Source organism: Quercus suber, unplaced genomic scaffold (assembly GCF_002906115.3).
Source record: "Quercus suber isolate HL8 unplaced genomic scaffold, Cork oak 2.0 scaffold_192, whole genome shotgun sequence".
NCBI lineage: Eukaryota > Viridiplantae > Streptophyta > Magnoliopsida > Fagales > Fagaceae > Quercus > Quercus suber.
The window spans coordinates 710518-726620 of record NW_027069650.1 but is presented as its reverse complement, the minus strand read 5'-3'; the positions used below and the strand labels follow the sequence as shown (position 1 = coordinate 726620).

At 35.0% G+C, this 16103-nt stretch overlaps 1 protein-coding gene across 1 annotated transcript; it reads right to left on the bottom strand.

Annotated features, from left to right (window-relative positions):
- Nucleotides 1-5566: 5566 nt before the first annotated feature.
- Nucleotides 5567-15198, bottom strand: LOC112007358 (subtilisin-like protease SBT2.3). Its single transcript, XM_024039694.2, has 10 exons — nt 14661-15198; nt 13764-13923; nt 12341-12738; nt 11443-11538; nt 10354-10426; nt 9642-9924; nt 7940-8268; nt 7562-7832; nt 7081-7362; nt 5567-6160 (listed from the first exon to the last, which is right to left on the bottom strand). Exons 1-10 carry the CDS (start codon nt 14867-14869, stop codon nt 5748-5750), a joined length of 2514 nt encoding a protein of 837 aa, XP_023895462.2. The 5' UTR covers nt 14870-15198; the 3' UTR covers nt 5567-5747.
- Between the last annotated feature and the right edge of the window lie 905 nt (nt 15199-16103).

The following is a 16103-nucleotide window of genomic DNA, read 5'->3' as shown; positions in this document are numbered from 1 at the left end:
CAGTTATAAGTAAAGGAATCTCAGTACCTTATACTAATCTACACTTGAACCATTACCCCAATACAAAATTGGACTTGTAATGTAGTGACAATCTCTCATTTTAATGGATGGCTCCAAGTACGTGACTAACCAATCGATGCACGGATCCTAGTACTTGACTAACACACCAACTTGAGAAAGATGTTGGCTACTGTAAAGTTGTGATTTACAACTATGTTTTATGTTGACTTTATTCCATAACAAAAAGTGTTGTATTTTCTTTAATTTACTTCCTTGTATTTTGTGAGATTTTATTGTATTGGGTTTAGTATGAAGTTGGTGAAAACTTAAGCTAAAATGAAGAATTCATGGATTTTGCGAGAAGCTCGCGAGAAGCTAACCTGCAAAAGAGCCATGTGAGGAGCACATGACTGGAAGTTGAAGAGTCGTGGTAGGCTATTGTTTTCGCGAGTGTCTCGCAGGTAAGGCCTTCCCGTGAGACAGTCGTGAAACGTTCTGCTGGAGGTTTTTCAAGTGTGACTTTCTTACTCTTCACCCATACTATATATACCCTCATTACCCGCAAATGTAAATGAGGCTATTCAGAGAGAAAAACCCTAGATAGGTTTTCAACAACACACACACCCATCTTTTAAGAGAGAGCTACTCATCCTTAGTAAAAAACCATTGTTGCCTCTTCTCCATTCCTCTTCCATTGTCATACCTTGAGAGGAGATTTATACCCAAACACAACCTACACCCATTCAGAGTGTAGAGAGTGTTTTGGAGCTTGGGAAGTTTTGGGAATTTGCCAAAAGAAACCGGTGAGGCTTGGTGGATGCAATTGGGCGTATTGCGGGATTTGTAAAGCTAGACAAGACACGGTTCCGAGAAACCTTGTTGGAGTAGGAGCTTGGAGGGCTTAGGCATAGAGGGTAGATTAGGCTTGAAGGGTCTCTTGCTCACTCATGTATCCCAACTGATTGTCTAGTGGATCAATTTCTGCTTGAAAGGCGGCGGAGAGGTTTTTCGCCGAGTTCTTCGGTTTCCTCTTCGATAACACGTCTCGGTGTTATTTGTGTTTGCATTTCTCTTCCCTACTCTTATTCATTTCATTTTTACTGTTGTGTTGCTTTAAATATGGATTAGAGTAGTTCTCTTACTTATACGCTTGTGTTTACATTATTCCGCACTTAGTATTAAGTTAGTGTAAAATCAACCAAGCCGTAATTTCGATTTGGGGGTATAAATAGCTATTGTGTTTTTAACACATTTATGAGCTCTTAGCTACAAAGTTCTTCAGTTCATCCACACAATGAAGATCAAGAAGTTTTTTTGTTACAAAATCCTATGATGTACAAACGTAGCAGTTTCTTCAAGAGAAAGATGAACTAGGGCAATTTTTGTTTCTGGTCATAATGTGAGTGCAACAACAATTGCAACAACCTTTGCATCAACTGAGACGGTCCTTAAAATAATCCTTATATATATTTAGGATTGTGAGAAAAGAAACCCTACACAAATAACTTGGATATGCATGAAAAAATATTTGGAAATCTAAATTTCGTAATTCTCGATAGATACAGCTGTTGAGCTATCTGTCGAGTTTCAAATACTAAATCTCTGAAAGTTCAAATAGCATATAAAACACTGTGAACGTTTAGACCCCTAATTACAAAATTATCAATTCAAGCTTAATGTCAAACAATATATGTGCGAAAAATGAACATAAGCTAATAACAGAATTGATAAACAATCTAAACCAAATAAAATTACATCCACAGCAGAAATTAAATGGTAAAGATTAAGGGAAGAGATATGCAAATACAAAGACAACACAACGATGTGTTATCAAAGAGGAAACCGAAGCCCTTGGTGTAAAATCTCTTTGCCACCTTCCAAGCTGTCAATAATCCATTAGAAAATGTAGTTGGGATACATGAACAACAATAAACCCTCCAAGCCTAATCTACCCAGTGTACCTAAACCCTCCAAACTTCTTGCTCCAATGAGGTTACGCAGAACCTTTGTCTTTTCCAGTTTACCAGATTCTGCTATAGCCCATAGCATCAACCAATAACCATTAGTCCCTTCCTAACTGCTTCCTAAAGCACCAAAAAGCCTTCTCACATATGTGAGTATGGTGAGAAAATGATTTGGCCAAGAATCTCTCAAGGATGTAACAATGGAGAGGGTGAGAGTAGAGGAATTTGAAGAGTCTTTATGTAAAGATTGTGGATGAGTCAATCTTGTTTTTCTCTAGGATTTCTCTCTCAAAATTCTATCTAGAAGCTCTCTACATTTTGTGGGTATAAGGGGTATTTATACTAGGGGGAGAAAGGAATGCGAAGAGTCAATTTTTCCAAAATAGAGCTAGCTGGCAACTTGGCCTCGCGACTTGACTGAGTTGCGAGTTCAAGCCGCGACCTAACTGAATGGCTAGTTTGGAATTTTTGTCCTGTAGTGCTACAGCTAGCATGACGGTTCAGCTTCTCTGCATACTTCACTCGTGTGCATCTTCTGGCGGCATGCTAGTCACGACTCACTTGCAGGATCCAGTCGCGAGTCCCTACTTCACTGCATAGTCTTGAGCATTTTTTCACACTCTCTCACACACTACCCTTACATGATTCCCACCTAAATATAGGGTTTTTATATGGTGAATTACAAGCAAATTTGGCATGGAATACAGCCAACAAGATGGTTGATTAAATTCAACTTTACAATCTCAATAAATACATTTGTCGAGATATTTGTCGAGTTTTAATAAACAACACTTCTTCACTTGATTTTTGGACAGATTTGCATGACTTCAATACTTGGACTTGAACTCTTGTTCCTTGAAGTATTAAACACATCCTAGATCTATCCAATTACAAGTAAAGTGTGTTTTGTCAAAGGATTAGCCAATTCTAAATGACATATGTTCATAACATGTTCCACATATGTCCTAATAGTATTGAATAATAAATAACAACCAATTCATACAAAATTTCACATGTACATTAAAAAAACAATATGCAATTCAATAATAAGATTTTTAAAATTTTAACGACTAGTAATTATATTATAGTAAATCATGTGTTGGAAGCACCCCAAATGTAAATTGAAATCAAAGTTAGTCATGTAAAGGAAACTTAACACATGGTTGAATTCGTTGGTATCACATCATAGCATATACTATATAATAAAATATAGACCAAGAAGTAATGGTGCACCAAGTGGCTATCCTTCTTTGTGACAAATTGTTAAATTCTCGTCAATTAGGATAGTTTACTTTATGTAGAAGCCTATTAGCTAAGTTAAAGAAATTTAAAATTCTACTTCAACTATAGTTCAAATTTAGATAAAACTCTATTAGCTAAGTTAAAAAATATATAAAATTATACTCCAACTAAAATTCTATTTCATTAAAAAAACTCATTGTGTCAGTGAATAATTATTATTATTTTTAAAATCACATACCAATAAAATTGGCCACAACCTAATACATGTTTTAGTGGATTTCTTTTAATCATACTATTAACTGAAAATGACATTTTTACAAAATTTAAATACTGAATTGAGATGAAAAATTACCAATAAAATGTAAAAAATATCTATATTATAATTATTGCCATATGCATCAAATTGTATTGAGTTGGCCATGTTGTTACTTGAACGCTATGTGCTTTTTTTTTTTTTTTGGGGTTTTAGCGATGAAATGAGTTTCGTCGCTAATTGTGAATTTCGTCGCTAAAGGTTCTTAGCGACGAAAAACTGGACTTTTAGTGATGAATTTTTTCATCACTGAAAATACATTTTTTTGTAGTGATACTTGACAAAAATAGTTAATGTTGCTAAAAAATTACACACTAAAGATTATTATGGAAATTGTAAAATTCAACGGTCATAGAGCACATGATTAATCTTTTATGTGAACATATAATCCTCTCGCTTTACGTACTTATCTATATTTATATAATATTTAAAAGCTAAAACTTAGAATTTATTGTTATTATGTTCTTGTTGAGCTACATTAGTATAGCATTTCGGTCCACTCAGTCTATTTCAATTGTAAAATCTATCCATAAATAATTAATATATGATAATTTTGACCATTTACTTTAAAAGAATGATTACAGGAACTTTATGTGGTAAAATTTCTTACAATATTTAAAATAAAAAAAAATAAAAAAATCTTATATATAAAGAAGCGGTGTCTTATATTGCTTTTGTCTAATTATTCCACTTTTTGTACATGCGTCACTTTGGAAACTTTATAGACTAACAGTATGCTAAATAGAACTTGGGACCTCGGGTTTAATTCATTGATTTGTGTAGTCGATATAGTGAGTGTTTGGATTTATGTTTCCTCACGTTTGCCTTTTTCTGCCTTTTTTTTTTTTTTTTCAACGTTTATGAACAGTAACCACACTATTCATGCACATGGATTTACTGTGCAAGGGACAAAGTGCACTGTTCACGGGTCTCACGACACTATTTACATATTTAAAAATTATTTTGCTACAGCATTTTCAGTTTTCAATTTTCAGTTTCAGCAAAAATAAATTGTATCCAAATGGACCCATAGATACAAAAACTCAGTTCTATGATCATCTCCCTATCATAGCAAGAAAGCCATACAACCATACACCCAATGATGGAATGTACTATGTAATGCATTTGAAACAATATGTCTAGGGGCTAAGTTTAAGTGGCGTAGCAATTCACGAATGAACGCTTGAACTGGGAAACAAGACCAGTTACGAAAGTGGCCTAGTGGAAGCAAATCTCTCCCATGGGCAAACAAGTAAGCCTACCTAGAATTAATTTGGTCTTCCAAAACTCATCTCAACGACTGGCTATTGAGATATTCTTTGTATTATCGAAAGCCATTTAATATCAGAAATTAGTCCTTGATAGTCATTGGAACCACAACATAATTAGCCCAAGTGAAAGTAAATATCTAATCTGGCAGAGGAAGAAAACATCACGAACATGCTAGCTCTTGTTACTATCACTATTGTTTATCAAACACAAACACAGCATAATTAGCTTAATCCCTACTCTTGTCCATATCACTATTCTTTATCAAATTCTCTCTCCTTAGGCTACCTCATGGCTTCCACACTCAATCTTCTTCACTTGTCCTTCTTAGTCCTATGCTTGTTGTGACGAGAGTCAAACTTCGTCATAGATTGCGTTCAGGGACTATGAACCATGAACCTTGGGAGCAAAGATTGCTTTCTTGAGGTTGAGGATAACAAAATGTAATTAAGGATTTGTTAAATTACTAATTGGCATTAAGCGTTGCAAACTAATGCCTCTCAACATTAGGTTCTACATTACTAAGCCAAGAGTCTAGGCTCAAAAATGCTCAAAAAAGTCAGTCTTGGCTCAGAACATTATTCCAATTGCAAAAATTTCTTTCACAGTTAACTTCAAATTTTCGTCATTGATTGTGATTCCAGTGATCAACTTCTTCGTTCAGTTTGTACAGTGAACATTGTAGCTATACATGCAGGGAACATCAACTTAACTTACTGAGAACAAGGATATATTTCTTTAAATTCGGACGGTTGCGAGAGAGAGAGAGAGAGAGAGCTAAATAACTGCTGATTATCAATCATTCATTCATAGTTATCTATATTACCAAAAGGTGCTTTAGCATTTACATGATAATGAATGAAAAAATTGGTTAACACTTGGCACATCTTACAAGACAGAGAAGAGAGGGAAAAATAGTAGAAGAAAGAATTATGAAAAAAAAACTATGCGTTTAGCCATTAGTGAGACATTTTAACAATAACTGATAGAGGAATGTTGACAATATGACCTTGATTTCCAAAAAGACCAATTCTCCCAAAGCTGGCAACAGAACTGTTCGTAGTTGCATTAAGGTACACACTTAAGACCTGTCTTTCCCCATATTCAATGGAAAAGTGCAATGGAACCACCTTCATAGACACCCCGTACGGAGCACTCCAACCAACGGTGTAAGTTTCATTTCCAGCAACATTGATCACTGATCTTTGTATTGTTTTAGACTGGTTAAGTTTTGCTATCATGACGGAAGGCAAGTTCAGGTCAGCACCACCCATGGTATAATTGTAAACCCAACAGTTTTGGCCAGTGTAATTCAAAACCACAGGAGCTGATCCATTAATGCCACAAAGAAACATCATATAGTCATCATAACCTGTGACAAGAAAATGCTCTAGTTAGACTTCAAATAAGATTTGGCAATTTTCATGGAAGCACTTGGCACAAGTCAAATAATTTCAATTGAGATTCAGAATGCCAACAAATAGAAGAGAGTCACAATGTTTTATGTCTTTTTTTGGATTATTATCCATTCTTTACAAATCATCATCTAGTTTTACCTTTTGCTTTTTCAACAGCTAGCAATGGATTCAAACCAGATTATGTTTAGCAATTCATAATAAAGTACCAGGTGCATTTGCACAACTTAACTCATTGAGAGGAAGACTATTGACTTGGAAAACGGACAAAGCAAGGAAGATGACATTACTGCCTCGCTATTTCACAAGCGCAAAAACCTAGTAAATAAATTATTGAGAAGTTGGGATGAGGGGCAGGGTACAAATAAATGAAAGCCTACAAGAGCACTTTTAAATCCCAACCTGAGGTAAAAATATAAAAGAAATTGATTAAAAAGTGATGAGCAGAAGAAAGTTTCTAACTTTAGAAAAAGCCCCCTGCCTACCCATCTCTTTCTTCACTATTTCTACCCATATTAATATAGGCCTCCCTCTGACTCTTACTCTGTCAAATTGAATTAAATCACTCTCTCATTCGTGCAACTCTCGCTAGTCTTTATCTAAATAGGAGCCACCTATTCCTTTGAACGAACAATTTCATTCCTTATCCTATCTTTCCTATATTTACATGCCTCCAGCTTAACCTTCTTGTTTCAGCTACACTTATTATATGAATATAGAGCTTCTTAATGACCAAACATTCAGTACCCTAGACCATATTTGAATCCAAGGAACAAAGTACATGACAAGATCAAGATCACAACCAAATTTCCATAATTTAGATAGCCCAAAACTTCTTGACTAATAAAGCATATAGGCTTGATGTAATTAGACTTACTAGAATCAAAAATCAAACCCGGATTGAGTGCCGCAGTTGCATTCACAAAACCACTGCCCATGTCAAAGGGAGTTGCTGGAGACTGGTTTAGATCAGGGTTGGCATAGGCGCGCTGAGCCATTATTGGTCCACCATTCTTGTCATGTGGGGAAGCAGTGGTGGAAAGGGCAGATGCAATGGCTGAAGGACTGAAATTGGGGAACTTTTGCTTAATAAGTGCCGCAAGTCCAGCAACATGAGGGGCAGCCATGCTTGTCCCAGACATCATTGCAAAGTTCTCACCTAAATTGTGGAGAAAAATTATAAATTAATAGAGAATGTAAGTTTTAAAAGAATTGGTAAACTTCGAAACTTATGGATTAAAAATTATAAAGTTGATCTATTTTTTTTTTTTTTTTTTTTTGGTGATATATTTTCCCTTTTTTGGTTCTAGATATGCAGGCAATCATAATTGCAGCATTTATTGTCTGTGTATTCGTACCTTGAAATTCAACTGAATCAGTGCCAACAGAACTCCAAGCAGCCCATATTGAATTTCCAGGAGCTACCAAGTTGGGTTTCATTATGTCAGCATCATCAAGAAAACCGTCTTCTGGATCTGGTCCTCTAGCAGAGTAATACATAACCTTTGGAGCAGCATTGCTGTAATTTGCTTTTAGTCCACCACAGATGCTTGCAACTGCCCCAAATTTAATAATTTTCTTTGTGAGCTCATCTCTCTCCAAAGAAGAATTGTAGTATTGGAGTAAAACCTGTTATATAGATCATGAATGTAAGAGAGAGAGAGAGAAGAGGTTAATCAAGAGCACATGGCTAAACAAAATGTGCACACTCGTTATCAAACACACAGACCCCAAACCTTGGAAATATCTGAGGACGGAATTATGATCCCAGGCATTTGCAATGGAACTGGATTAAGCTGAAAACCAATTACAAAGGGGTCCATGTAGAACACAACACCAGTTGCACTGAGGTTTTTGGCTGTTTGTAAGGCCTGTTTGATGGTCGAGAGCCCAAGCACAAATCGAATTGAGTAGCTACAGATCAAGAGGTTCCCTTGGACAAGATCCTGATTGAAGCGACTGGAGTCTTGGCATTCACCCACATACATATCCTTGGCCGTTGCCGTCTCATTGTTCAAAGCATGCATTGCAAGAATCAGTGTGTACATTGTGCCATTTGTTCCCGCTGAACAAACAAGAAAAAAAAATCAGTTTATCTTTCAAATCAATTGGTTACTTTCACAATATGCATCCAAGTTGTAAAGCATGCATCTAGAGGTAGGCCATAGAATCCTATACAAGGATCTGTGCAACATTGATATGATTTGAAGGTGAAAGTAACCGTGCAAATACATAAACAACAAGAACAGGTAGGATTCACAACAACTAATCCAGACTACATCTTAATCATAATATTCAGTTTACTGACCACAATTACTGTATAGGTACTACCTAATTATCATGCTCAAATATGAAGAGGTTTCCAGGTTTCTCATTTACATCTAAACTGCTTCTTCTTGGAGTAACTTTTTTGAGGAAAGAATGCTGAAGTTACTCCATCTTGTAAGAGATTAGGCAGCAGCTTCATAGGTATCTAAATAAAAAAATGAGCTGAAAATTAAACTGCCTTTTATCTAAATAAATGAAATTAGAAATTCTAAATGTAATACTTGTGTGCATATAATTGACTTTGACTATTCTAAAAGTCAAGAAAATATAACCATGGGATTGGACAGTCAGAGTGCATCTCGAAATAATTGATGTAACATTTTTCAAACCCTGCCTTCCTTTTGAAAAACCTATCCCAGAGAAGCTCCAATATTTGTACAATGAGCTAAAAACCAGGTTCCAGCCCTCACCTTCAATTCCCAATGTCTGTTCACATGGATATGATAAACTAACACTTGTCCCAAAAGCTTAAGCTTTAGGATGAGATCAATTTAATCATTCAACCATTATTCTAATAGCATATAAGTTTCGGCTAAGACTGGAACCATATAAGAATGTTATCTTTGACATCCCTATGCCATGGACAAAGCCCCCATCTTGCATAAGCACTTGCCAAAACTCATAAACCTTAGAAAGCTATTTGAGAAGGTTGAAGGTGAGAACTGCAATCCTGGTTGCAACTCATACTTGTCCTTTTTCTTTGAGTTCCAGTAGAAGACAGAAGCCATCTATTCTTGACCTTCACTGTGATTTCCATTCTCAAAATTGTGCATATAAAAATAATGAAAAGTATAATTGCAACTCTAAACAGCTTTAACTTCTATTCTTTTATAATGTTGCATATATCAACAGTTGATGAGACATGCCACACCATCAGAACCAAATGTTGATTGGCTACCATATAATGGACCTTGAATTGTTCAAAATAATGAATGGTTTAAATTCACTTTGAAATCTTATTCCCCTGAGAAAATAGTAGTTGCTTATAGCACGAATCAAGAACCAATGTATTTGTTACATGGTTCTCTATAAATAAACTGAAGGGGGATGAACCAGTTAATTTTTTGTTGTTTGGGGGGGGGGTGGGGGGGGGGGGGTGGGAGAACTTACGTGCAAGCCCAGCTCCATTAATGGTTAAATTATTGCCAAGGACTATAGAGTTACTATAGACTCTGTCATGAGATACAGCACCAACAGTATAGATCCATGGACTGAAGGAAGACATGCTCTTAGGTGATGGTCCAGTATTGCCTGCTGCTTGCACAGCAAAAATTCCAGCCTTTACAGCAGATAGCAATGCCATGTCTATGGGATTAAAAAATGTTGCAATACCAGGAGGCCGCCGATTGGGGGTGATAGATAAGCTTATTATGTCAACCCCATCCTGAGCTGCCTGCATATTTATGTCATCAAGATCAAGACAGTGCATATTTGGATAGATACTTATGGCTGACTTTTACATATTTAAGTTAAAAATTCTTTTCTAAGCAACATAAATACAATGATTGACACCCACTGTCTGACAAGTACCCCACTGAAGATATTGTGAACCAAAAACACACGAAAACACAAATGCAAGTGGTTACTGACAAAAGATATGCAACCAACAGTGGTTATATTGATGAAATAGAACCTGAAACCCATAAGGGGAAACAAAAAAAAAAGCAATAGGTCTCACAACTACAGTAGGACAAACAGAACAAGAATTAAAGCTTATTGTTGAGAGTATCAAATGTTGCCATGCTAGGTTCTAAACTACCAAGCAGCTAAGTTAGTTGGGAGACAGAAGATCAATTGCATAAAAAAGACCAATAATATCTACCTGGTCTATGGCAGCAACTACATCTGCAGCAAAGCCTCCAAAGCTCCTGTACAATGCCTTGTAAACAGCAATGCTGGAATAATCGGCATCTAGTTAATACATAACCACATAAATGTACATATAAACATTTATAAAAGAGGGAAATTGATGTATGCTGTTAGGCATTAATATAGAAATCCTAACTCTTGCTTTCTTTATTTGATTATGAAGGAAAACAGTATTTTCTAGTTAGTTTTCTTTCCTTGTTTTAGTTCAATTACGTATAAGTTTTTAGCGCGAAACTTCACCAAATTACTTGTTTTGGGTAGGATGAAAAGTTGTTTTCAAGTGAATATTTTGAGGATGAGGTGGCCTGCACAAAATGAGAGTGGTAGCAGAGAACTCAAACATAAAGGAGAGATATACAAAAGCTAAGAAGCATGCCAGAGAGGAATGAAAATGAAATCCTGCACTCTCTTGGTTTGGAAGGATATGAGAGGAACAGGCAGTAGGAGAAAAAAGGGGAGAGAGCAATGGAACCTACATTTATTTTCCATGAATTTGGTAATCCATGAAAGGCAAATTTTGGTCTTAGGTAGGATAAAGTGAATAACAAAAAACCCCTATCTAATGATCCTTTCAGTACCATTTTTCTAAAGGAAGGAACACCTTCATTAGATGGAGAACTGGGGTGAAGCATTAACCCAAGGCTTGAACAAGGCCCTGAGGACCGTTTTCTAGAGGCAAGTGTAGATCACGCAATGAGTAAAACATGCCTGAATATACTAAGGAACCTATTACTATTGACCCATATATGAAGAGTGCCAGGCACACAAATTTAGGCCAATTTCTCAACACCAAGTCAAGACTGTCAAATTATCTAACAAACTCAAGGGCTAAAGCAAACTGTACAAGACCATTAGTACCTAAAGAAAGATGTTAGGTGCAAATCTATGGGTCCAATACATCCACATACAGACACATGATCCACTTGTGGCCAGTGAAGAAAGTGGAGTGTTTTCTCTATACGGAACATCTATGTACTTCTAAGATACATATCAACAACAACAACAACAATAACAAACCAATGCTCAGATCTGGACTTATTACTGTGAACGAGGAGCCATCCCGCTGGCATTTCCAAAGTGATGCCCAGCAACTACCACTGGAACTCCATGGTTTCCTGCTGCAACTGAAGCCGTGTGCCTGAAAATCAAGATTAGACTCATCAGTGGCTTCTTTTTTGTTTCTTCAGATTTTAAAGGCCTTCTGGTGCATGCAAAGAAGTGTAAATCCATATCATTGATTGATAACTTGTGGAAAGTGCTATGTACTGCTATCATAGAAGGAACATATATGTAATGCTACATAAATTTTTGATAAGTATGTACTGCTACATAAGCCAGGCTTGTCCATGTCACATTGCAGATTAAACCATTGGAAAGACTAATAATTTTTTTGTAATCATAATTGACCACTCATGGAAATTGGAATCCTCATTTAAAAGAATCGGCCAAGCCAAACATGAACTAATAAAATAACCAGGTATAGAATAAAGCTCTTTTCCACTACCTTTCTTTCTGACCTTAAAAGTATTGATTTGTATGGATGCAATAATCTTTTGCCCCTTTCTTTGTGTGTGTGTGTGTGTGTTGGAAATTTAAAACTTAAGATTGATTAAGATATATCCCACTTCCACCCTATCCCTTTTACCTCTTAAATCAATGTCTAAGTTGCAGTCTGGTTGCAATAATGCAAAACCAGTTCATATGGCTGCAGTTGAACGTATTTAAGATGAGTAAATCCTAATCTGGATTCCAATTTCAAGATTTCAGTATACTTGGGAGGCTGAAATTGCTTCCAGAAACCAGGTTAGCTCAGAGCCTTTAATAACTCATGGAAAAAAATGGAAAAAGGAGTGGAAATTCACAAAAATACAAACAGACTGCAGAAGTCAAAAACAGTAAAACTATGAGACAATCAACCAGGATATAAGACAAACACTCACGTGCCATGGCCATCACCATCAAATGGTGAAGCATAGTCCTGAGTTGAATTGAAAATCCCTCTGGTTATAGCAGATGCTGCAAAATGGCGGGCCCCAACAAGCTTCCTATTGCATGAACCAGATGGAAACTCCCGAGTAACCTCACAGATGCCAGAAAAATGAGCCGGAACTGGATATGGATGTTCAGATATATCATCAGCAAAGCTGGGGTGTGTTGGATCAATGCCAGTATCAACAAACCCTATCACGATCCCCTCTCCAGCATATTCAAAACCACCCTCTTGAATCCATGCCCCATTTGGTAGTCCCAAGAACTGTGGAGTATGGGTGGTTGCAGTTTTAACAGAGAAATCCAAAATCACATTTGCCACTTCTCTCCTCCTTGAAAGCTTGTCTGCCTTCAATTTTTCCAAATATTAATAGAGATAACAGTCACAAAGTGTAAACGTTTCTACGAACATGTAATGCCCCAAGAATCCACACACAAACACAAAAATCATAATTTTGAATACACAATCTTTTCCAAGAAAATATAAGCATCTACATTAATTATACAGTATCACCATCTTATAGCATTACAACATACAAGTATGATCATGGGCAGAGCTAGGAGTGGCTAAATAGAGGCAGTATCCCCACTGAATATTTAAAACTTTTAGATTTGGCTCATAATTTATAAATTTTTTAGAATATCTATTGTTTCAATCACTTAGATTTTTTTAAGATAAAAATATGCTCACTTTGTAATACTGAAAAGTTATGAGATTTTATTATCAAACAAAATGATAAGATTTCAATCAATCTTCTTTGTCCCACTTTTAAATCTGTTTACGTGCTTCTTAAACATAGGCTATATTCTATCTATGTATTGAGTTATCTAATTGTATGACCAAAAATGTCTGCAGCATCAATTGATTTCCTAATACACATTGAATATTATAGTAATTAGGGTTATCCTATAATAACAGTGAATAATTTAGAAGAGAATTTAAATTTTTCTATTTAGGACTTCTAATATCATGTTTTCCTATGATGAATTTCTTGGTTAGACATCGAATTGGTCTAAATGTTGCTAATTATAGTTAACTCCTTATTAGCTAGTATAAAATTCATATTAGGTTCTCTTTATGAAAGCAGATATATGTGAATATAAAACAATTAAAAGGTGTATTGAATTATTAATTTTGAATCAATTATTGATAAATATTAAGGTGATCAGGCAATGTTTTTGGAATCCAAAAACACAATCTAGGACAATGATAACAAATTAATGATTTGATCCAGATACTTACATACACGCACACTTTTTGGAAAACAATATCAACCAAAAATATGGTACTTATTTATAGATTTTGCATCCACTTAGGGAAAATCCTGCCACTTAGTACTTCAGAGTATGATGATAGAATAACTTATACAATACCTGGTATGGGGTAACAAGGACAGCAAATCCATTAATCAAGTAGTGGTAGCTGTACAACTTCAGATATTTCTCCCCCCTTAACACCCGCTTCAATAATGAATCATGAACTCGAGCAATATGAGAACCATACCTCTGATCTGTTCTTGAAGTATTTCTAAATCTAGAAAGGATACAATTAAAAGCATCATTGTCAAGTTAAAGCTCCTACTTTTATAGACTGATTGAAAAGGACAAACAAAGATTAGGAATTTAGGATAGATACAGAAAAGAAAAGCATAAATTCCAGCCCAAAAAACAATTATCCATGCTATCCAAATTATGGCATTGAGCAAACAATTATACAAGATAACATCTTTTAGCATAATAAGGCCATCACTATTTTACACTTACTGTATGTGAAGAAATTATTAAATTAACAAATTATGAATTTATGATAAATACAAGATCCACACGTTCATAAAAGACAGTTTCCAAATAACCCCACGAAGAAGACACCATCAGACATCCCCAAACTTCCACGTCTTAACCAGTCAAAAGCTACCAAATGAATACACTAATAATTCAAATCTTTTCTAAGGTCTAAAAAGATAGAAATACAACACCCAATTCATAAAATGCCCAATTTCAAACGGTCAAATTTTGAACAACAATTCCAAGAGGAAAATAACACAATAATGAATCGTATACATGAAGAATGTAGTACCTTTTACCACAACTTTACCACAATCAATTAACACCCACTAAAAGGTGTACAAAATAGCATCTTTCTTTTCAATAACATATCAAAATTACCAATTAACTCGAGCTGCTGAACACTACTGATAATTACACCACAACTGTAAACTGTACACATATAAAAAGAGAAAAAAAAAACAATAATAAAGAAATATAAAGTACCTTGGTTTGTGAATATTCAATCTTTCCGAAGAAGGAGAACCATGTGTGAAGTCGCTTCTCAACTCACCATAGTAATGAGCAGCAGGAGCTTGTCTCAGAGTAACAATATACACATTTGCATCAGTGCTTTCAACATGGCATAGACTTTTCATAAACATCCCCAAGCAAAGCACCACCAATAGATGCACCCAGTAAATGCTGATCTCCATTATCTCTGAACAAAACAGTACCAAAAGTTTGGAAATTTTGCTGACCCCAGAAACACTTTGAGCACAAATCCTCAGCAACCCATTTTGGTATTCACCATTCTCAAACCAAAGAGAGAGACCCTTTTTTTTCCAGAGTGTGAAGAAAAGAGTGCTGCTGCTGCAAAAGCTTTCGCACTAAGCTTCCACTGATAAGAAAGAGAGAGAGAGAGAGAGAGAGAGAGAGAGCCCTTCTGAGTTCTGATCACTTTTTGAGAAAGCAAGTAAAGAGAGAGAATAAGAAGTGGTATAATATATGCTTGGGACTTGAGAGAGAGCATAGAGAATCTACAACCTTTCTTGGGTACTGTGAATTTGAACGTTTTGTTTAATACAATACAAAAATCATAAAAAAGAATGCGACGAGAAATATGAACGTTTTCTTTTGTTTTTATTCTAAAATTTTCGACTGTTGGAGGATTTAGCTGTCCTTTTGTGCAAACTAAAAAATACTATTGTTGTTTTTTTCCTGTATTTATTTTTGGACGTTTTGACCTTTGATATGTAATTATGTATGATTTTTGAAATTCTGAAAATGATATTGTTCATTTTTTTTTTGGTGAAGTACTTAACTCCATATAATTTAATCATAAGCAAGTTTAAGGGGAGAATTTGATATCCCATCTATATCAAAAAGTAAACTGTTAGTTAGAGTACTATTTTATTATATATAGATCTTGTATTTTTTTTTTTTTGTAATATATAAATTTTCAAAGCAAAACTTTTGTACCTATTGTCATACAACCATTAAATAAAACTGTTAAGAGTACTTCTCCATCTTATCCTGGGATGAACATATTCTCTTAGTTATTAATTATTACAGTATAATGTGTAAATATTACAAATTTATTACTTCTGCACGGACTATAAGAGAAAGAGTGTATCATTCCATTTATGAGAGAAAATGAGAAGAAGTGTTATATCTACAACATTTTCATAACAAATTATAGGTAGTAAATTGTTATTGGTTATAATTTGAATTTACAACTTAAACTATTTTTTTACCTATCCATAATAACAAATAATAAATTACAATTTATAATTTGTTGTAAAAGTATTGTGAAAATATTGTGGACAAAGACATAGCATTTCTCTAAAAGGAGTTTATTTTTATTGACTTTTGTTTGAAAAAAAAAAGATAGAAATATAGCTATACTCCAAATGAAAGTAAACCTTAAAAAAAAAAAATAATAAAAAA